At 35.2% G+C, this 24005-nt stretch overlaps 1 protein-coding gene across 1 annotated transcript in view; it reads right to left on the bottom strand.

Moving 5' to 3' along the window:
* Positions 1–23305, bottom strand: part of AASS (aminoadipate-semialdehyde synthase) — a 71029-nt gene extending 47724 nt beyond the window's left edge. The window contains exons 1-6 of the mRNA XM_052000171.1: positions 23145–23305; positions 10861–11088; positions 6585–6761; positions 4146–4230; positions 823–890; positions 579–725 (exon numbers count right to left, since the gene is read on the bottom strand). Coding sequence (XP_051856131.1) covers positions 579–725; positions 823–890; positions 4146–4230; positions 6585–6761; positions 10861–11073 — 690 coding nt within the window. The 5' untranslated portion in view covers positions 11074–11088; positions 23145–23305. The remainder of the gene's footprint in view (positions 1–578; positions 726–822; positions 891–4145; positions 4231–6584; positions 6762–10860; positions 11089–23144) is intronic.
* Positions 23306–24005: the final 700 nt, after the last annotated feature.

The following is a 24005-nucleotide window of genomic DNA, read 5'->3' as shown; positions in this document are numbered from 1 at the left end:
CAATGTTACTGATATGATAGACCAACTAGAAAGACTGTCATACTAATATTGTAATGTAATATAACCCGCAAGAATCTTGGAATCTTTTGACAAAATCAGGAAGAACTTTGAATAGGGTTGAATCATTGATCTTCAAAATTGTAAAATATTTGTAAAAGAATACTAGAATCATGGGGAAAATGAGAGAGTAGAATCCTCTGGTTTCCCTGCAATATAATTATCTAAGCCACTAATAATGAACAATAATAATAATAATAAAATTTATATAGTACTTATTACATTCCAGGTTCTATGCTTTATAATAATTTATTACATTATTTTATCCTCACAACAACTCTGGGAGGTAGATGCTATTATCATTCACATTTTACATTTGAGGAAACTGGGGCAGGTAAGTGCCTTGCCCAAGATCACCTGATTAGTAAATGTTTGAGGCTGCATATGAACTTAGACCTTCCTGATTCCAGGCCTGCTGCTCTATCCACTGCCTCAACCAAATACATAAGGTAAGACTAGCTAAGGACATTAAGATATATTCCAACTATATTTTGCTGCAAAAAAAAAGTCTTAGAATTTACCTTAGACACATTACCAGTGCCAGTGAACACAAATGTTAAAGGTCCTATTGATTTGGGCATCAATCCCAGAGAAATTTCATAGCCAGCATCACGTACAGCTTGTACAGCTTGACTGCTATTCCTGTAGTTATGGGCCATACCAATATGCTGAAAATAAATATATATGATTCACATTAGTCTATACACTGAAACATTTTATTTTCACAAAGTATAAAAAAGGTTTTTGAAGAAGAAAAGAACTCACCATAAAAGGTGTGTGATGTCCCAGGGCGAGAAACCTTAAGCCCATTCCATGTAAAATGTTGATCATCCCTATTTTGGAGTAAGATCAATAAAAAAGATGGGGAAATTATTTTTTGAAACAGTGTAGTTTTCTCCTCTAACTCCTGGCATAATGTTTTATATGAAGTGTTTAATAAATGTCTGTTGAACTGAATTTCATTTTCATTACAAATTCAAAATTTAGAAAAAATACTGGATCCACTACAAACCCAATATTCATTCATTCATGCATTCATTTGATCAAATTTCAGTAAAGTAAAATAATTTTAATGGTTAGTTAGTTATGATCATAATAGAAGTTTGCCCTTCATGCTTAAAAAGGTAGTTTCCTAAATGTGAGGCCATTCACAAAGCGTGAGGCCATTTACAAGAGGCAGAAGTGTGAAAAGAGAAGACTATAGGTTTTAAAACAATAAGATAAGTATAGTAAAGAGAAAATATTCCATTTCTATTGTAACAAGTATAAAAATGCAGCCAACAGATTTCATGAGAACATTACTAATTTGAAAGAAACAAGATTCTTTTATTATTGAACTTCAAGTTGTAATAATATCATGAGACTATCACTGAACACATTGGGGTTAACACAATGTGTTAAGCCCAAAGGATGCAAATATTTAACTTCTGTGTTCTTAAATATAGGGGCTTCTTTGAACCACTCTTGTATGTTCCTTCCCATAAACTATACATCCCTTCATTCCTATTTGCATTCAAAATGAGAACTCTTCTTAAGAACTTGCATTAGAAATGAGCAAGCTGAAGCCTCTTTAGCTGAGCTCACCCAAAGCTATCAAATAGTCACTGCTATTCTTTCATTTTTCCCATTGAAACATGGGCTTTTATATAAAAGCTTTACTCATCACTTTCAACATTGCAAGCAACAACACAATCCCAAGCAATTTTGGGGACAATTCTGAAACATGAATATTACACTTACACACACACACACACACACACACACACACACACACTTCTCACCACTGCACTGTTGCAATAGCCTTTTGGTTGATCTCTGTGCTTCAAAGCTCTCCCTACTACAGTCTATTCTCTACTCAGCTATCAAAATGATATTCCCTAAGTACAGGTCTGACCACGTCACATTCCCAATCCTCCATCACCCATTTAATAAACTCTAATATTTCCTTAAACCTCAAGGATCAAAAAGAAAATCCTCTCACTTTTAGTAACCTGACCTCCCCTTACTTCTCCAGTCTTTTTTTAATAACTTTTTATTGATAGAACTCATGCCAGGGTAATTTTTTACAACATTATCCCTTGCATTCACTTCTGTTCCGATTTTTCCCCTCCCTCCCTCCACCCCCTCCCCCAGATGGCAAACAGTCCTTTACATGTTGAATAGGTAACAGTATATCCTGGATACAATATACGTGTGCAGAACTGAACAGTTTTCTTGTTGCACAGGGAGAATTGAATTCAGAAGGTATAAATAATCCGGGAAGAAAAACAAAAATGCAAGCAGTTTATATTCATTTCCCAGTGTTCTTTCTTTGGGTGTAGCTGCTCCTGCCCATCTTTGATCAATTGAAACTGAATTAGCTCTCTTTATTGAAGAGATCCACTTCCATCAGAATACATCCTCAAACAATATCATTGTTGAGGTATATAATGATCTCCTGGTTCTGCTCATTTCACTTAGTATCAGTTCATGTAAGTCTCGCCAGTTCTCTCTGTATTCATCCTACTGGTCATTCCTTACAGAAAAATAATATTCCATAACGTTCATATACCACAATTTACTCAACCATTCTCCAATGGATGGGCATCCATTCATTTTCCAGCTTCTAGCCACTACAAACAGGGCTGCCACAAACATCTTTGCACATATGGATCTCTTTCCCTTCTTTAAGATCTCTTTGGGGTATAAGCCCAGTAGAAACACTGCTGGATCAAAGGGTATGCACAGTTTGATAACTTTTTGAACATAATTCCAGATTGCTCTCCAGAATGGCTGGATATGTTCACAATTCCACCAATAATGTATCAGTGTCCCTGTTTTCCCACATCCCCTCCAACATCCCACATTATCTTTCCCTGTCACTCTAGCCAATCTGACAGGTGTGTAGTGGTATCTCAGAGTTGTCTTAATTTGCATTTCTCTGATTAATAATGATTTGGAGCATATTTTCATATGTCTATAAATAGTTTCAATTTCTTCGTCTGAGAATTGTCTGTTCATATCCTTTGACCATTTATCAATTGGAGAATGGTTTGATTTCTTATAAATTAGAGTCAATTCTCTATATATTTTGGAAATGAGGCCTTTATCAGAACCTTTGATTGTAAAAATGTTTTCCCAGTTTATTGTTTCCCTTCTAATCTTGTCTGCATTTGTTTTGTTTGTACAAAAACTTTTCAATTTGATATAATCAAAATTTTCTATTTTGTGGTCAATAGTGATCTCTAGTTCTTCTTTGGTCATAAATTCCTCCCTCTTCCATAGGTCTGAGAGGTAAACTATCCTATGCTCTTCCAATTTATTTATAATCTCATTCTTTATGCCTAGGTCATGAACCCATTTTGACCTTATCTTGGTGTACGGTGTTAAATATTGGTCAATGCCTAGTTTCTGCCATACTAATTTCCAGTTTTTCCCAGCAATTTTTGTCAAGTAACTTCTCCAGTCTTTTCACACTTTAGTCTCCTCTACCTTTTTCTAAGATCCTATGGTATTAACCTGTTTGATGTTTCTCCCACATGACACTTCATCTCCAGGTTCTGTTTTCACGGATATCCCCATACTTTTATTTCTCTCCTCTCTAATCTCTATCTTCTGGCTTCCCTGGGTTTTTCTGAACCTCTGCTAAAATCTCAGCAAAATGGCTTTCTTAGTTACCCTAAATGCTAATGTCTCCTATCCAAGGTTGTTTCCGATTCATATTGAATATATGATAGATGATATATAGAGATATAGATTTCTATCTTATGTAGATTTCTACTAATCTATAAATAGATGTAAATTTCTGTTTTTATAGAGATTTATATCTAATCTATAGATTGTTATAGATATCTTTACATAGATTTTATATTTTATTTTTATTTATTATACTATATAAATTTATTTATTATATTTTACATATATTTGTACACAGTTGTTTGCATGTTTTCTCACTTATTAGATTATAAGCAAAAGGGCTTAGCATTGTACCTACTGTACAGCATGCTGGGTGCTTATTAAGATGCTTGTTGAACTGTTGAAAAACATGCACATTCACATTCATCAATATAGAATGTATCAAATGTGCCTGAAAATCCTAGTATACATACCTGCCACACCTGCCCATTGTCCAAAGGCCACCACACGTGTTCCTTTATGATCAACCATTTTCTCATAATCAATAAGCCGTATTTCCTAAGAAAAAAATAACTAGTCAGATCCTCTGAGTTCAAATTTAATGGCCATGCCATACAAGTGGATAAGTCAACAGTTTATTTTTTCCTCAAAAAATATTTCTGGGCCTATTAATATAAATTTCTTAGTCAAGTTGGTTTCAAGAAAGGATTTTAGAAAGTACCAAGTCACGATACAACCATAGCAAGAGACCATGAGTCAGCCTAAATGTGATAAATGGCACCCACATGATACAAGAAGAGATAATGATTCTAAAAGTGACATCTCAGTAGTGGGCATTCCAATAACCAAGTCAATCAGAAAAGGAATGTTCTTCCTAAGTTCATTAACCAAAGTAGGAAATAGCTAACATTACTTATCTTAACATAAAGAAAGAATAATAAAAAATGTCCCAAACAAAGTCTCACCAGATAATATGATTAAGTCACTAGTCTCATAATATCAAATGGTATATAATTTCTTTGTTTCCTCAAGAGTAATTTTTCCAAATACACATATAGTTTCCAACATTTCTTTTATAAGATTTGATGTTGCAAATTTTTCTCTCTCCTCTTATTTCCTCCTCATCAAGACAGCAAACAACTTGATATAGTTAAATATGTACAGTCCTTTAAAACATATCTCCATATTTGTCATATTGTAGAAGAAAAATCAGACCCAAAGGGGAAAAAACCCAGGAGAAATTTTTTTAAAAAGCTAAACAAATAAACAAAGGTGAAAATATTATACTTTGATTGACATTCAGTCTCCTTAGTTCCCATGTGGACCTGAATGGAATCTCAAATTTATTGAAATTGTCTTGAATCACCATACTGCTGAGAAGAGCCATGTCCATTACAATTGATCATCCCATGATCTTTCCAAATAATTTCAATAGCAATAGCATGGAATATGAAGAAGTGTTTTCTATCCCCAAACTTTCTTCCTTGTCTTTTATTACTTTACTATCTCTAAGATACTTCAGTATATTTGCCAAGAAAATCCCAAATTAAGACTCAGCCACAAGTAAAAAATAACCAGATCCTTGAATTTCCCATGAATGAAATTTTAATTAATAGTTATTATAAGTTCTTCCTATTCTCCTTGTGTAGATATCACACACCCAAACATACACATACACACATAAAACCATATATATATATATATATATATATATATGTATTTGATTTTACTAATTCTTATGCTTGCCCAACTCCAATTTATTTTCAGATAATAATATATGCACATTTTAAATGGCTTTTACATTTTTCTATCACCCCAATAAATGGAGAATTTGAGGCAGAAATGCTGTACTTTTCACCTTTAACAATGACATACAAAGTGGTATCTTTCTGGATCTCAGTTTATTCATCCAGAAAAGAAAAATAATTGAGTTCTAAGACCAATCAAAGCTCTATAATTCTAAGATTTTTAACTACTAATACTTAATCAGTAGACTATGGAAGTTGGCCATAAAAGTAATTATCATTCTTTTCTATAATCACTACAAAGATAAGAAAGCAATAAACCTTCTTGTGCTTTTTAACATTGTGATAAATCCTTACTCCAAGAAAAAAATAACTTAGAATATATTCTAGGATATTAGGAATAGATATATCTTTTTTTCTATAAATTAAAAAAAAAAATTCCTAGGTGTACCAAGGAGCTCAAATTAGCATGTAATATTAAGATTTACTTTTTCTTAAATCCAAAGTAAATGCTTCAGAATTACAAAGAATAAGCATGACCTTAAGGAAGAAATATGAGAAAATACCTCTTCCAACTTTTTTACAGTGATTAGAGATCCTCAGTGTGGAACAATGCATATATTGTCAAACTTTTTCAGGGTTTTGACAGATTTTACTAATATTTTTCTCTTTTTCCTCTTTTTTGTTTAAAAAAAAAAAAACATATTCTTGGGTATATGGATTGAATTTCTCAAAGGAGAGGGGAGAAAGATTGGGAGCAATTTAAGCAAGGTAAAATTTTTTTCATTAAATTTATTTTTTGTTGTTGTTTAGACATTTTTTCAGCCATGTCCAACTCTTGATGACTCTGTTTGTGGTTTTCTTGGCAAAGATACTGAAGTGGTTTGCCATTTCCTTCTCCAACTCATTTTACAGATAAGGAAACTGAAGCAAACAGGGTTAAGTGGCTTGCCCAGAGATCTACAGATAAGAAATATCTAAGACCAGATTTAAACTTAGGAAATCTTCTTGCCTCCAAGTCCAGCATTCTAGGCACTGTGCTTCCTGGCTGCTCTAAAACTGATTTAGGCAATCTAAAAAGATGACAGTACAATATATTTAGGTAATATAAAAAAGATATCAATAACATTTAAAAAAAAAGATTTGTCTGTTTGAATTACTAATTACCTGTCTTAGAATCTCATCCAACAAGTTCATATTTGCTTCCTGAGCTTTTATTGTATGAGAGAAGAATGCATAAGTCTTCCTAGGAATTAATTTTTCTTCTGGAGGTCTCTTAACTCCCACAATGAGGCATGCCTCAGAAATATCTTCCTGAAGAATGCCACCAGCTTTGACATATTCCTGTGAAAAAATTTTGGGGAAAATATATTACATTTCTTTGTTGCATGCAATTTTTTCCTTAATCAGGGTGAAAATCAAAAGTTTTTATCACTGAAGCAGTAGAAATGTTAAGATTTATTGATTCAAGGGGATTAAAATAAGTGGCATAATAACTATTTCTTAGGTTGTTAGGTAAAGCAAGAAATAATGCTATGTCCATAAATGTTTCATTACTCTCAGTAGTGAAAGGCAAAATGATGTCCTTTTTAAAGTCAATTAGAGTCAGATTTTCTTGGAATCACATTCTCACTCTAACACATGATAGATATGTGATCTTGGATAAATCATTTTACCTTCTGTGCCTCAGTGTTTAGCTTAGCTGTCAAATGTACTGCTATTCTACCTATCTCACAAAGTGTTAAGGAGGAAATATGTTTTATGTAAATTTCAGATGTGCAAATATGATACCTCACTGTCATTGTTATGAAGAATTAAATTGATTGTGCAATTTAAGAAGGGCTTAATGTGATTGTAACTTTTAGTCCATAAAAGCATTAAAACTGAGTCTCTCTCTTATGTGAATCAGTTATTAATTGTGGTTATTATTGTGACACTTAGATGTAGTAGTGAAAGACAAAAGGAACAATATTTGCAGTTTTATTTAATACAAAGAAATGACTCTACCTTGATCAAGCTTGAAGCTAGGAATCACTAGGCGGTTCAATGCTAAACCTGGAATCAGGAAATCTTACTTCTACTTTCTTCCTAGGGAAAGGAAGTTCATTGTCTGCAGCATATACTTTAGAATGGGAAAGAGCCTCAATGATTATCTAACACAACTCTCCCCATTTTAAAAATGAAAGATGTGAGGCCCAGGGAGATTTTAAGCAATTTCTTGATATAGATAATTAACAACTGTTTCACTTCTTCAAATATTTGCTATGGACTTACTAGGTGCAAGAAATTGTGCTTAAGCAATGTGTGAAATATAAACCACAAAGTCCTATAGATCTCAAAATAAACTTAGACATAATTATTCCCAATTTTTTTTTATTTTGCAGATGAAGAAACTGAAGTCCAGAGAGGGAATTTGTTAAGTTCTCACTGCTAATTAGTAGCAAAGCCATTTCACCCAGCACTCTTTTATTAGACTTGGCCAGTTCTCCAAAGACAAATCAGACATGGTCCTCCTTTTAAGGAATTTATAATATACTAGATTGAATGTGACAGGTCATGTGAAGAAATGCTAGAATATGAGTCATCATATTAATCATGCCATAAGGCTAATGTTTATTCTTTTAAAGGGAAACATTTCTCATTTTTTTTAATTCTGAACAAAGATCTTAATTCTTGTCATCAACAGATCTGAGCATTTCTACTGCTTCCTTTTAGAATAAATTGTCTTCCTGTATGTGTGCTGAAGAGTCCATATCTTTCATTGAGTGGGAAGCAGCAAGGTTTGTGGCTTTTAACTTCCAACAAATGTGTCCTTCCCAAGAGTAGCATGTTTTTACTCTGAAATGTAGTTCCATTTTTATTATGGGAATTCAGAAGATAGAGAGAGTCATTGTGGTTAGGATGATCAGAAATGCCTTTATGAAGGAGGTGACATTTGAGTTGAAACACAGAGAACAAGTAAGCCTTTGAAAGGGAAAGATGGCTGAGGAGAGTAGTCCAAGCAGAAGGGAACAGTATATACAAAGGCCAAACACAAGATATATTTGGGAAAGGCAAATAATTCAATTTGTTGGAATTTGAAGGAAGTAAGAGTGGAAAAGTAAGTTGGAGTCAAATTGAATGTTCTAATGTTTTTTTAGCTCATCAAGCAAGTAATGGTAATTTACTGAAGCTTTTATTCTTACCTGTCTCCTCAGGGATTTAGTTAGGCAGAACAATCTGAGAACTTTATGCAGAATGGATTGGAGATGCAAAAATTTTGAAGGCCAGAAGAATATTAACAGTAGAAATGGAAAGAAAACTATAAACACAAAAGACATCCCAAAGCATCCCATGTGATACTACCTGGTATCATTAATTGCTTCTGTATCATCAGCTACTTGAGACCCAAGACTGTTTTATACTTTATATTTTCTTGCATCAAATGTTTTATAAACACTCAGTAGACTGTTCATAATGATTGATTTCAACATTGCAATTAAACAGAAATCTTTAGACATTTTTAGGTTCAAGATTTATAAGTTCAGAGACAAAAAAAAATGAAAAATCTGTTCATACATAAGTACACACACATACACATATATATATACTGATATATATACATATATTCAAATATATATTCAAACATATATTTATACACAGGCACATATACAAATATATTTTTACACACATGTACATATATTTATGTATATAATGTGCAAAAATATTTTATTTTCAACTCTAATTCACAAAGGTTAACTAGTTTGTTTTTTTTTCTAGCTACATAAATGTACATTCTTTAAAAGTTGCAAATAAACTAAATTGTTGCAGAAATCAAATTAAAGATTCATTAGTGGAGCATATCATATTTTTCTATGAGCAGAGAATGTCACTTTGTAAAACCTTTTTTTTCTAAATAGAAAACTGCTTTTGAGCTATGTGATTACCACTTCTTTATTATCTATTTTAAGGTCACATTTTCACATACTGTGTTTCTTTTTATTCTTCTTTATTCCAATACATTACTTATTTAAGAGGACACATGGAATATATAGTGGCTAAACAGCTGGACTCAAAACCAGAAAGACTTGGGGTCGAATACTACTGATACATACTGACTATGCAGTTATAAACAAGTCACAACTTCCATGCTAGACTTAAGTTTCTTAAACTGTGGATCACAACCCCATATGGAGTTACATATCTGAATGTGGGGGTCATGAAATTATGATTAGTTATCAGTAAATGTTTGATTTGCATAGCTATTTTTATACCTGTGTCATCTGGGTGATGTAAAAATTTCTCAGATGAAAAGGAGTTGTGAATGGAAAAAGTTTAAGAAGCCCTGCTAGACACCTCCTTTAAGTTGCAGAAACGATGCCAATTGACCTTGAGGGAGAGGATTCCTTACTCAGAAGTTCCTTACATCAAGGAAATCATAGGAAATCCTAATATTTGATCATCTGTGGTTAGAACAGGGTCCTAAAGAGACCAAGGTCACATATTAGATCTCCATTTAAGTTTGCTGGCTTTATTATTTCTAGGCCATAGAATAGCAATTTTGCAAATATGAGCCATACACCACTAATGAAACAGGCAAGAAAGTGTTGATAGCTCAAAATGAATCCATCCCCAGTACTCAAAAAGCACTCTCAAAAGGGCATGATGAATAAATAGTAAGCATCTATGTCACCTTTATTCAAGAATCTATAGCACCTTGCTACTGTGCTAAAAAGTAAGACTAGATAGGATGAAAAGAATAGTATTCTGACAAATTCTCATGAAATCATGGACTCTAGTCACAATCACATAGAATTTTAAATAGAATTATATATAATTTGATTTATACATAATTATAGCATATAATTTATGCTATATATTGTTGATAATTATACATAAAATGTTATATTTATATATAATATACAATATTATATTACAGATAATCATATATTAAAGTTAAATAGAATAACATACAATTTTAGATCTTTTTAAGCTTTAAAGTGCTATATAAGTGTTAAATCTTATTATTGTTAATTAAAGCAAGGGAATAATTTCAGATTGTAGAAAATATTATTATTTTTAAATCATTGTTTTACTCAGATTCTGTTAGTTCTTTCATCTGCACTTTTTCAAAAGAAAATCATTTAATCTCCTTGAAGGCAGAGATTTTCATTTTTTTCTGTATATCACTAGTCCCTATCATAGTGCATCATATAGAAAGTGACTGAAATTCTAAATATGTTCAGGAAGATACCTAGATTCTGATCTCACTAGCAGCAAAGCCACAGGCAAGTCACTTAAACACTCTGAATCTCAATTTATCTCTAAAATAGAGATAACACTTGTAGTATGTTCTTGATAAAGAAGTTGTGATGATCAAATGAGATAATTTACAGGAGGCTTATCACAAAATCAAAAGTACCAAACAATTGTGAGCTATCATTATAGTTATATTAATATTTACCTTATCATGGATGGCTCTTCGATTCGAAGGTTGAACAAGCACCTTATATCCCAAATTGGTGATCCCTTTAATGTGCTTTGGGGCTAGAGGTGCTCTCCTTTCCCATGCATTTACATCTTCTCGTCTGAGTGCTAGCACAGCCTTATGATGAAGGCGTTTTAAGTGGATGATGCTCAACCTACATCGTCTGCTCCTGAGTACTCGAAACATCATAAAACTTGAGGAAACCTAATGATTGTAAATATATTAGCATAAAAGTGAACAGGAAAAAGCAGCTACCAATCAATTGTAATAACCTTTGAAATTAGCAGTAAAATAAAACAAACTCATGATGACAAAATTGATCAATGTGTATTTATTGGATTTAGACTGTCAAGTTTATCCAAACAGAACTCAGTCATTAAGTATTTATTAATTGCCTTCTACATATCAAGCCTGGTTGTCAAGTCCGACAACCTAATATACTCCTAAATATTTAATATAGGGGATGTGTCCATCAAAGCAGAGGAATGTATTAGTGATATAATTAGCTTCCATTCATCAGTAACCGTTTTACCAAATAAATTTTGGATACTACTTTTTACAGTCATCATGAAGTCTAAGAAAACCTTAAACTTTTGTAGTTTAGAGTGGCACACCCAAAAACAATTGCTTTAAACTGTTGGTTATAACATATAAGAAAACAAATAGCCATTAAACAGTTTCAATGAATTAAAGACAGAAGTTATAGAAAAACATTAAGAAGCCGTAAAACAAAATAATCCAAGATGTTAATTATCTTAAGCACAACTAAAATCAGTATCTGGAGACTCTAATAAAAAGAATCAGTTCTAAAAATCCCAAATCTAATCAGTTTATAATAAACCACAGATATCTTTGACTGCAGTGGGAAGAGGAGGAGGGAGTAGGGACTGAAATCACACAACTTTGATATGTAAATGACTAAATATTCCTTTTAAATGATTATTTTTAAAGCCAATGAAAAGATTTCATCATATACATAATCATAGCAGCTTAAGATTTTATATAGGATGGACCCTTTAAAAATTTTATAAAAGACAAAAAACTGTAAGAGCTAATTTTCTTAGTTCCATTAAATAACAAGTCAAAGTAGGTCAGCTAAAATATGATATAAAGATAATAACCCTGTATTATAATAAACAAGTTAAGACCCAGAGTTAAGAAAATATTCCTCCTCTTTATTGCAGAAATGAAGCACTCTTTATATGAAATATTACATTACACTCTTAGATGAGGTTGATGTATTGGCTGGTTTTGCTAAATTGCTTCCCTCCCTCTATTGTTTGTTCTTTCTGTTAAAAGGCATAATTTAATGGAGAGATGAAGAGGAAGACATATCCAGAAGTCAATGGGATATGAACTAAAAGGCACCCCCCTTAAAAAATAAAGCTATTAAGTCAATATTTTTACATGTAAAAAAATAATTATTAACATTTGCTTTTAAAATTTTGATTTCCACATTGTACACAGCAACAGCAATATTATACAGCGATTAATTCTGATAGATGTGACTCTTTCCAACAATGAGATGATTTAGACCAGTTCCAATGATCTAGTGATGAAGAGAACCATCTACACGCTGAGAGAACTGTGGGAATTGAGTGTGGATCACAACATAACATTCTCACTCTTTTTGTTGTTCCCTTGCATTTTGTTTTCTTAATCATTTTCTTTCCTTTTTTATCTGATTTTTCTTGGATAGCAAGAGAATTGTATAAATATATTTACATATATGGGATTTAACATGTATTTTAACATGTATGATATATATTGAATTGCTTGCCATCTAGAGGAGGGGGTAGGGGGGAAGGAGAGGAAAATTTGGAATACAGGGCTTTGCAAGGATCAATGTTGAAAACTTACTTGTGTATATGTTGTGAAAATAAAAACTTCAATAAAAAAGAAAAAGAAAACACACACAAATAAAAATTAAAAATAAATAAAACTTTGATTTCCAGATTCTCTCTCTTCCTCCCTTCTCCATTCCCTACCCCCATTGTGAAAAAGCTCTCCATAATTAGCTAAACTACTTCTTGGGGGATAGGACAGGGAATAATACTGATCAGCACTGGGTCTGTACGCAAAGTCCTACTATGATAGATTCTAGTACCAGCATTGGCCTTCTGTTGGCATAGTCTTCAAGGATCCAGGAAAACTAAAATGCCCATATAAAAGTAGAGCCAAGAGATCTCACTGCTATGCATAAAATCTAAGGAGATCAAAACTCACCAAAGCACTCATAGCGATACTATCTGGTGTAGAAACCAGAAAAGAAATGAATGACCTTCAATAAAAAAGTGGCCAAAAAATATGATTCTATGGAGTCTTACAAAAATGAATGTTGTATGAGGCGGGAGGGAGAAATACTATTAAGAAAAATAACAAGTAATGAAAAAATGCATTGGCTTATAAGCTAGAAGAATTGAATTATAGGATACAGTTCCTTAACTTACGGCCATAGACAAGTCCATAGTGAGAATCCAATGAGATAATGTAGTAAGCCCCTCACAGACATTAAAGTACTATATAAATGTTAGTTGTTATCATCATCACCCAACTCCTTCCCTTTTAAAATGAAAGACTTGGAACTCTGTTTATGATGACCAATTTCAAGCTCAAGGAGAATGGTGAAACCCAATGTCTTCCTATCAGTAGGGAGTACTAGAGATATCAAATGTTGCATATGTTGCCAGTTATGGCAACTATGTTAGTTGCTTTTGTTTAAATGTTTTAGTTTGTTGCAAGGAAGGGTTCCATAGGAACCTAAGGAAGGATAAACATACATTCAGAAGATTTTTTTTTTTAAAAAAGAAGGATAAACATTTTGCTAAATGACTATGGTACAAAAACAAAAAGATATGAATAAAACTTTTAAAAAGAAAAATAAAAAACAAAAACAAAAAAGTCATGGTTCTACAAAATGTGAAAAATTCAGAGAAGCATGAAAAGAAGCAAACAAATAAACAGACAATTTGTACAATGATTACAGCAATATAAATGGAAAGACTGAGCACTTTATAGTTTTAATGACCATGCTTAGCTATACACAAAAAGTTGAGAAAGTACAATTATCCCTTTCCACATTGCAGAGCTTAGGAGTGTGGATGGGATTCCCCACGATCCAGAAAATATTCATAAAAAGTTTTGGCTCCCCTTTTGTACCAGAGAAGTCTAAATTGGTGTTAAAAGATAAAATGTGTTATTATACAATTCCATACATATATATTTATATAGTTTTGAGTTTGTAAACTTTTTCTGCATTGTCTATTGGCCATCACATATCATCCTCCACTCCCACAAAACTCCCCTAAAATTCCCATTTTATTTCTTATGCTAAGCTGTGATGTATCAAAACTTAATTTGGGAAAGAAGTAATGTGGAAGGGAAAACTGTATATGCTAATCGCTGTTTCTGTAGAGATGGGGGACTCCAAATGTGGGATATTGCTCATTCTCTCAAAGAAGATTAAAATGTTAGTTGGTTTGCTGAACTATTTCCTATAGTTTTACGTCTGTGTTATGACTCTGGTTAGAGAAGACCAAGGGATATATACACAAATAAAGATAATTGTAAAACAAAATATATCAATTAAAAAAAGTAAGAGTTGCTAAGGATGGAGAAGCTGGGAAATCTGTTTGGTATTTTTTAATACGATGTGTATCTTTTTAAGTAGTCTATTGCAACGTAGAATAGATGCAAGCAGTCCTATATATTTCAGTGGCTGCTGAGGGCATTTGCCAGAGACCATGTCCTTGGAGACAGGAGACAAAGAGCTAAGAAGAACGTAACTACGGTTAGCAAACACCCTAAATTCCTGAGATAAGATAATGTGTGTCCCAAGAAATCGGTCATCTCCGCCCAGGATCTAGATAACAGTATACCCCAGGATGTCTGCCACACCTGTGGTCTGACATTCTTTACATTGCAACCCCCCACTCAGAAATCATATTTAATTAGACCCTCTTCATTCATTAAACTGAGACTTTGCTCCACCTCAACTGGTCTCCCTCCTCATTTCTAACCCCATCCCTTTTCAGGCAATAGCCTCACAGACAAATATCCAGCCTCAGGACCCACACTTTGATGACCTGGTGGACGGGTTAGGCATTATGAAACTTTCTTCAAAAATAAATATCCTTTGCCCTCCCACTGCCACCTCCAACATCCCTCTCCCCCCCACCCCACCCCTTAGTGAAATATTAGACAGGGATATCAGCTGAGACAGCAGATAGAAAGGGTGTTATAAATCCAAATTGTATTCTTCTGTAAGAATTAATTCAGCAGATTATCAAAGATAATTTTCCAAGAAATAGTATCAAAGTGTTGCTTTGACCACCCCCACCCCCCAAAACAAAAAACAAAAACTTCAGGGCATTTTCTTGAAGAAAATATCAAGTCAGGTTTACATGATTAATAAAACACTGAACTTGGAGTCAGGAGAACTCCATCTCAAAGGAATAGCTTTAGTTGAATAGTAATCTCTTTTCCCTTTGTGAAAAGTAAACTTTTGGAGAGTAGAGACTGTTTGTTTTGTTTTGTCTTTCTTTTCATTCTGAAAAGTGCTTAACCACTGTTTGTGGAATGAAGGAAATTAGTCTCTATATGCCTCAGGAAACCACCTACACCTTAGGCTTTAGATGCTAATCTACGACCTGCTGGAGGGCCTACTCCGGCAGGCACAATCAGATAAAAACACCTAGGAACTGCAAAGAATACATAAGAAAGCCTCAATATAATGGTTTCCCTTTTTTTTTTTTTTTGAATAGCATGAATATCTCTACTATACTATTATTTATTTCCTCTTTAGTGCTCTCTTTTTTTCAAAAAGATCCATTCTCAAAGCTTGTCATATATGCTCATATAAATTGCCCTGTGAGAAGAGTCTTTTATAGCAAAAGATGCATCTGAGATAGTGGAAATAGTATCCATCCTAGGAATCAATTATGCCGAATATGGTGTTCAAATCCCACCTGCTGGACTGACAGGATCTCCCAAAAAAATCAGTTTCCTCACCTACAAAATGGGAGGGATAGTTTAGAAATAATCTAGACCACCTCTTATTTTATAGATGAGGAGGCAATTGAGATGTGAAAGTTTTACCCTTGAAAGGACAGTAGTCAAAAGCTTTTCAAATCATGCAGCTTCCCCACCCCCACTCCCAATTCCACCCCATTCAGAGAGCATAGTGATGACCAGAAACTTGTCCAAATCATATCCACATTCCAAAACTTGCTAAGACTGGTTTTGAAAATGTTAAGTTTTGCCTTACATTCATCTTTTTATTGTACAGTATGAATTTTTTTCCCTTCTCAAATGATGGGATTTTATTTTGTGAACAAATACATTGATAAACTCACAAAACAAATGAACCTGGGATTCTTTCAATACCACTTTTTAGGCATAGGTTTAAATATGTATGGCGGGGGGGGGGGGGGGAAGAGGGAGGGATGCGATACTTGTATAATTAATCAATTTTAAAGTGCCTCTGCATATTTTATCTCATTTTAGATCTTGCTATACTCCATTAGTAACTTACTAATTAATTTACTTACTAACGGAGTATAGCAAGCTATAATTTATTATGCACTGTGAGAAGAAGGAAGAAGAAGAACAAGGAAGAAGAAGAAAGAGGAGGAGGAGGAGGAAGAGGAGGAGGAGGAGGAGGAGGAGGAGGAGGAGGAGGAAGAGGAGAGAAAGAGAGAGAGAGAGAGAGGAGAGAGAGAGAGAGAGAGAGAGAGAGAGAGAGAGAGAGAGAGAGAGAGAGAGAGAAAAGTTAAAAAAAAAAAAAAAAGCAATCCATGACCTCACAGGGAGCTCACAATTTAGGGAGAAGAAAGTATGCAAACAACTTATGTATAATACACACACACACACACACACAAATAAATGTGGAGTAATATCAAAAGGAAGACTTTAACATTATGGAGGTCTAGGTAAGGCTTCTTACAAAAGGTAGATTTTGCTTAAGATTTAAAGGAAATGAGAAATCAGGAGACAGAAATAAGAAGGGTGCAAGTTGCAGATGTGGGGGATAGTCAGTGAAAGTTCAAGGAGTACTAGTAAGGCAGCCAAGATCACCTCTTAGATGCATCCCCTTCTCTCCTCTGATAACTGCCACCGCTTTAGTATAGGTCCTCATCACTTTACACCTGTATTATTCCAGTAGCCTTCCTCAAATCTCTCTTCACTCCAATCCATTCTCCATTTAGTCCCTAAAGTGATTTTCTTAAAATATAGGTCTAATCATATCATCTCCTACTCAATAAACTCCATTAGCTTCCTATTGTGTCCAGGAGTAAATACAAAATGTTCTGTTTGACATTTAAAACTTTTCATAACCTCCCTCATAGATGTCCAGTCTTCCTAGACCTGACTCCCCAACAAACATTCTTTAATCCAGTGAAACTAATCTTTCTGGCTATTCCAGGAACAAAAAGCTCCCTCTCTTGGCTCCAGGCATTGCCTCTGGCTGTCCCCCCAGCCTGGAATGCTTTCCTTTCTCCACTTCTACTCTCAAGCTTTCTTTAAATCCCAACTAAAATCCCCCCTACAGGAAGTCTTCCTTTTAATTTCAGTGTTAGTTTCTGATAATTAGGCCGTATTTATCCCACATGTAGCTAGCTTTGTCTATATTTGCTTGTTGTATCCCCACTTAGATTGTAAATTCCTAAAAATCAATCTCAGTCTGAGATTTAGAGATTTGTCTATAGAGCTGAGAGGTTTAATGGCTATATTGCCAATATATTTCAGAGGCAGGATTTGAATTCTGTCATTCCTAGCTTTGTATCTTCAGGGTTTAATGTGTGCCTGGCACACAGTAGGTGTTTCATAACTGTTGGATTGACATGGAAGGATAGCAAAGAAATTAGAGAGTTTGTGGAATGCAATGTAGGCAGACTGGAAAAATAGGCAGGTTATGATGGGCTTTCCAACCAAAGAGAGGAGTTAACAAATGATTCTGGAGACAATGGAAATCCACTGAAGTTTACTTTATAGAGTCTGGAGTTAATGTAGCTAGACTTGATCTCTAGGAAGAAGAATTTGATAGCTGGGTGGAGGATGAATTAAGAATGTGAATAGATTTTAAGAAGCAAGACCAACTAGCAGGGTATTGCAATAGTCAAAATAGAAGCCATGAGGGCCTGCACCAGGGTGGTTGCAGTATCAGAAGCAAAAGGGTGGTTTATAAGAGAGATGCTACTCAAGATCTATGATGACAATAAACTATTTGATATTCTTAATACATGGATCCTTTCAAGGAGCTTTCACGAGCTTCAATGGCTCCAAATTAACCTGAAATATAAGAGGCAATTTGTGGTTTGATATTTAAACTCTTTGCGATCTATTTCAAACATATTCTTTCTAGGCTAATTTCACTACCCCTCTAGCATTCTATATTCTATCCAAATTGGCCTTTGTGCTGTCCTTCCATGGGAGAGTCCATCTCCTCTTCATTTTTTTTTTCACATGATGTTCCTAAGCTTGAAACATTCTCTTTTCAAGGCTCAGCCCAAGTGATATCTCTTAATGAGGATTTTCTGATTGTCCTCCCTCATTTCTTATTGTGTTCCACTTTCAAACTCAACCTCACAACTTATTTTGTAATAGTTATTTATCTATCTATATAAATAAATACATATTATATAGTACCCTCTCCAGATAACAAAATTAGAGGATTTAAAAGTCTAAAGAGCTTGGTGTTTCTTCCATTCCCATTAGTTTAGAGAGAGTGGGGACTTCCTTAAAGAAGCCTATGTGGTTAGGTAAAACAGATGGGGAAAGGAAGATAACTGCTCAACATCTATACTGCTATAAGACCCTTCCCAAATCTTGAGAATTCTGGGGCCAGAGATCAGACCAAAGGTGCTAAGAAGCCTCAGCAGAGATGATCAAGAAGAGTGACTTGGCCGGGGTGAGGGGCAAGTAGGAAGGGAAAAACAGGGACAAGATGAATTGAGAAAATTCATCACCTTTCCCCAAAGACATACCTACTTGTTGTCTCTTCTTGAGATCTAGTTAAAGCAGCCAGAATGTACAAGCTTTCTACTTTCGGTTTCTGTGCTATTTAAAATGTTATTACATGGCCAGCTGCCATTAATTCATTACCTACAAACATAACCAATAGCAATGAGAAAGGCAAGTACAACCCAATGAGAAGAGATTCTGAATTTCCTCAGCCTTTGGCTGAGAGAGGGCCAGTGCAGATCTGCTTTTCTGAGATTTAGAGATTTGTCTATAGAGCTGAGAGGTTTGATGGCCTGTCCATAGTTATGCTGTCAATATATTTCGGAGGTAGGATTTGATTTCTGGCATTCTTAGCTTCAAGCTTTTGCTAGAAAACTGTCTCTGACATTCTATATTCTTCAAAAATACTTGTTTTATTGATATATATTCTTACTGTCTGTGCCATCACCCACATTAACTTCCAAAGTAAATTTTGGTCCCCAAAATCTCACTTATTCTCTAGTTTCATCCCAAATTTGCATCTTAACTATAATAACACATCACTTTATGGTGGATTGGATATGGGTGGTGAGAGAGAATGAAGAGTTGAATATGCAACCTAGGTTTTGAATCTAGATGACTGTGGAAGAGGATAACAGCCTCAATAGTATAGTGAAGTTAGCATTAAGGGGAGGATTTTTTGAGGGGTAGAGGAGTGCAATTTTGGACATCTTGCATTTAAGATGTCTATAGGACATCCAGTTCAATATGCCTAATAATTAATTGTAGGTTGAAGGTTGAATATTGTGATAGATATTAGAACTGGATAAGTAGATCTGAAAAATCATCAGCATAGGAATGATAACTGAACCTATTAGAGCAGATGTCATTACCAAAGGAAATTGCATAGAGGAAGAAAAAAAGATGGCCCAAGAAAAAACCTCATGGGACACACACAGCAAGCAGACTCTGAATAAAGATATAGTGAAATAGAAAGAAGAAAGATCAGATAGCTAAAGGAGTACTAGGAGAGAGTAATAGCATCACTAAAACCTGGAGAGCATCAGAGAAAAGGGTGATCAAAAGTATCAGAACCTGCATAGAAGTCAAAGAAAGGGACTGAGAAAAGTCCATGAGTTTGGGTAACATTGGAATCACTGATAGAATTAAAACAGTTTCCGTAGAACCACAAGATTGGAAGTTTGTCTGTAGTTAAGAAAAGAATAAAAAGAAAGGAAGTGAAAAAACCTACTGTAGATTGTTTTCTCAAAGAGTTTAGTTACCAAAGGGGGGAAACATAACTGATGATAACTATTGTGAGTTTTTTGAGGATGGGGGAGACATGAACTTAGTTGTAGACAGTTAGAAAGCAGCGAGCAGATAGGGAAAGACTGAAAATATTTGAGAGAATGGGGATGATAAAGAGAACAATGTGACAGAGAAGATGGGATGGAATGAGATAATTTGTACCATCATGAGGGCTTTGCCTTGGCAAAAAGAAAGGCTACATCATGATGTGAAATAGTAGTGAAGGAGGAGATAATGGAAGATATCATCTGCATGGTTTGAGATAAGGAGGAGAAAAGATGAAACTTTTAGCAAATGGTCTCAATTTTCCCCCAGTAAAATACGAGGCAAAATTCTCAATTAGAGGTTAGGGTAGGTGAGCCATCTAGGAGGTAGGGATGAAAAGGTCTCTATCAGTTCCAAATGCATGCTCCAGTAAAAAACTACTGGGACTGATATGTGGATGAAAGAGGAAGCTCGACAAAAGCTGATTCCATCTATCTCTGGCCAGAGATGGATAACTTCGAAATAGAAGGACATTCCTGTGTAAGGAGTAAAGAGAAGGGAGTTAGCATGCAGTCCAGCTTGTTTGTCTCCCTCTGCAAGGAGGTTTATAGTGTCAGCTTTTGTTCCTCTCCCCATCTCATCCATAGTCTGGGAAATAGCTGAACAAACTATGGTAAAGAATGTAATAGAATATTCCTAGAGTGAAAGAGAGAATGGATATGAAGAACGAAGAAAAAATATGAGATTTACACAGACTGTTTCAGGGTAATGACAACAGAACACAAGAAAATAATATCTGTAATGGCTGCAACAATTTAAACAAAGAGCAATAATAGACAACTAAATGTTTGTGTCATTATATTGAATAAGCTTTGTCCAAGAGAGGACATGAAAATATACTTCCTTTTTTCCATTGCAAAGATGAGAAACTATAGGTTGAGTATATTACATACAATTTTTTGTGTTGATTGTTTTTCTGAACTTTTATTTTTGTGACAAAGAAGGGAATAATGAGTAAGGGAAAAGAAATAGGATATGTTCAGAAATGTATGTAATATAAATACAAAAAAAATCATTGTTAATACTTCAGAAAAAGAAAGGAGAAATAAAATTATGCAAGAAGCCTCCACTATCCAGAATAGAACTCTGGGTGGTTTCCTTTTGTTGTGTCTGATGATAGCAAAAGATGACAATAACAGTTGGAAATTTTCTCAGTCAGAATGAAATTACTCAGCTCATAATACCAACTGCCAGAGGAGTAACTCTGCACCTGAAAGAAGTGTCCTCAAATGAACTAGGGAAATACAATTGAAAACTTAATTCAGTCCAATTAACATTTGTTAACCACCAGTTACATGCAAAGAACTGTGCATTTAAATAGGAAAAAAAAAAAAAAAAAAAACAGAAAAGTCTCTGCCCTCAAAGGAATTAAATTCTAATGCAAATATATATTCTTAGCTTGAAAGAAATTTGAAGGTCATCTATGCCTGATTCTTCATTTTATGGAAGAGGAAAATGGAAGTCACAGAGGCTAACTAATTTATCCAAGACCATACAGAGAGTAAGTGGTAAAGTTAGGTATCGAATCCAGATTCCTTGATTCTGTATCATACAAATATGTGAATTTAAGATAACACAAAACAGGACACTGCACTAAGAACCAAGTAGGATCAGGAAAGGTTTTATATAGGAAATGGAATCCTGAAAAACATTAAAGATTCTGAAAAGGAGTGGATTCTAAGTAAAATGGATAGGAGATAAATGCTGAGTGAGTTTGGTGAACACAATGAGCTGGTTCTGCAAGTAAACCGCGTGTAAGGAGAGGGATTGCTAGCGCAGGTTTTAAAAGGTAATTTTGAGTCATACTGTGGAAAGCTTTCAATGTCAGATTAAGAAGTTTGTATTTTGCTTTGACCTCTTTGCAAGATGAAGTGATTGAGGAGGATTACTTCTAAAATTCCTCCCAGGTCTAAATTCATGATCCTATGAATTCTAGAGGCAATAAAGAATTCAGGAAGTTTGGGAGCAAAGGAGTCTGGCAAGTTTCCAGCTGTGCTTCCGTAGAATTTGTCTCGCAGCTTTGTGAAGCATGGATGGGGGGAGGGGGGAAAAAGGGGAGAGAGATCAATTCAATCAATTTCCAATTTATCCTGGTAAATAAAAAGGATAAAAAAAAAAAAAAAACCCTTTTAGGAACAGAGCACCTTTGAAACCCTTAAAAGCCATTCGGTCCTAATAAGAAAGTCTTGACCTCATCCATCCTAGCATAAGTGATATAATTCCGTTCATCCGATTGGGAATTTATTCTCCACCTCTTCACTCCTTGGCCTGGGTCTGGGCACAGGACAGGGAAAGGAAAGGGAAGTGAAGCATGGAGTGGGGTAGGGGAGAAAAAATAAGAAAGAACAGGGACCAGATTTCCTCCCCTGCCTCCGAAAAGAATGGATGAATCCAAAATGGGCAGGATGTTCCCGATAAGAAGTTAAAGCAAAAAGGCAAGAGGAAAGACACTGTCACGAGAGAAAAAAGTTATTTTCAGCCCAATAAGAAACAAAAGAAATAAAATAACCAAGACTGAGATGGAGGAAGTGCACTCACTAGCCTTCCCCATGTCTCTCTCACACAGTGCCTATTCTCTCGCCCTCCCTGTCTCTCTCGGTCTCTGTCTCTCTCTCTGTGTCTCTCTCACAGACACACACACACACACACACACACACACACACACACACAAACACACATACAATATTCGAAGTAGAAAACAGGCCACGTGTTATCGACACATCTCCCCTCTTCTCCGATCACTTCCTTCTATAGGGATAAAGTGAAAAGGAAGAGCGCGCCCCTTTGGATACCTTGAACTGGGGGCTAACATAGGGCAGACTGGAAGTAGCCACTCTTAAACTTTCCAGCTCCCTCTCCTAGGGCTGTAGTTGGAACATTCATCTTGAGGTTCAGAGCGCATCCCCAAGGCCGACCCCGTCCTCATCCCGATCCTGTCCCTGTTTCAGGGACCATCTCTTCCTTACCTTGCTTTGGGAACTTCGAGACTTTGGGGCGTGCACTGGGAGCCCCCGCGGTAGTTTCTAATCTCTGCCTTGAAAGCTTGGAATTCAAAGAAACAAATTTGGGGGGGGGAGTTGAGAGGAGGGAGGGAAAAGGATAGGAGGAGATGTTTGCTGAACTTTTGTGGGACGCCACGCCTCTTGCTCCCACGACCAATCGACTCTCACAGTAAGGGAACAACCTTCCTCCTCCACCAATTGGAGGCACTACCAGGTGTTATGTCATACCCTCCCGGTTTCTGGATCTGTGACCAGCGGGCTTTGCTCCCAGGGTCGCTGTTCTTAGGGGACACAGCTCTTATTGATCAGATTTGTTACAGTCCCTGGCACAGTGAAACAAGACTCTGGGAATGACGTTAGTAGAAATGAACTCAAAAAACGCAGTCCCTAGTAACTTGAAGAAAATGTACGCATATTTGCATAAATATTACTCTTTACTGTCAATTCCAAAAGTTTGTTCCCTGACCATTACCTTCAACATGCTGCGGGCGCAAGAGAGTTCCTAGTGTTTAGAGACGCCACAAGCTGTCGGAGTTAGGACCCTGGAATGGCAGAGAGAAGGCCTTAGCTCCTGACCTGGGATTGTTTTGATTGAGGAAATCATGATCTACCTGAACTCACCTCAAAATAGAAATGCCACTGAACCTTCATTTTAAGATCCTTTCTAGATCTGTGATTCTATGCATATGCCCAAGGGAAAATGAATTATAAAGAACACCAGCTCATACCCCAGGTATCCTTTGTGACTAGACTAAGAGCTTTAGATAATTGCAGATGGGAAAGTGAAGTTTGGTAGGGCCTAGAAACTTAGTTTTTATACTATCT

Source organism: Antechinus flavipes, chromosome 5, assembly GCF_016432865.1.
Source record: "Antechinus flavipes isolate AdamAnt ecotype Samford, QLD, Australia chromosome 5, AdamAnt_v2, whole genome shotgun sequence".
NCBI classification, from domain to species: Eukaryota; Metazoa; Chordata; class Mammalia; order Dasyuromorphia; family Dasyuridae; genus Antechinus; species Antechinus flavipes.
The sequence above is the reverse complement of the archived record's forward strand: the minus strand, read 5'-3'. Positions and strand labels throughout refer to the sequence as shown.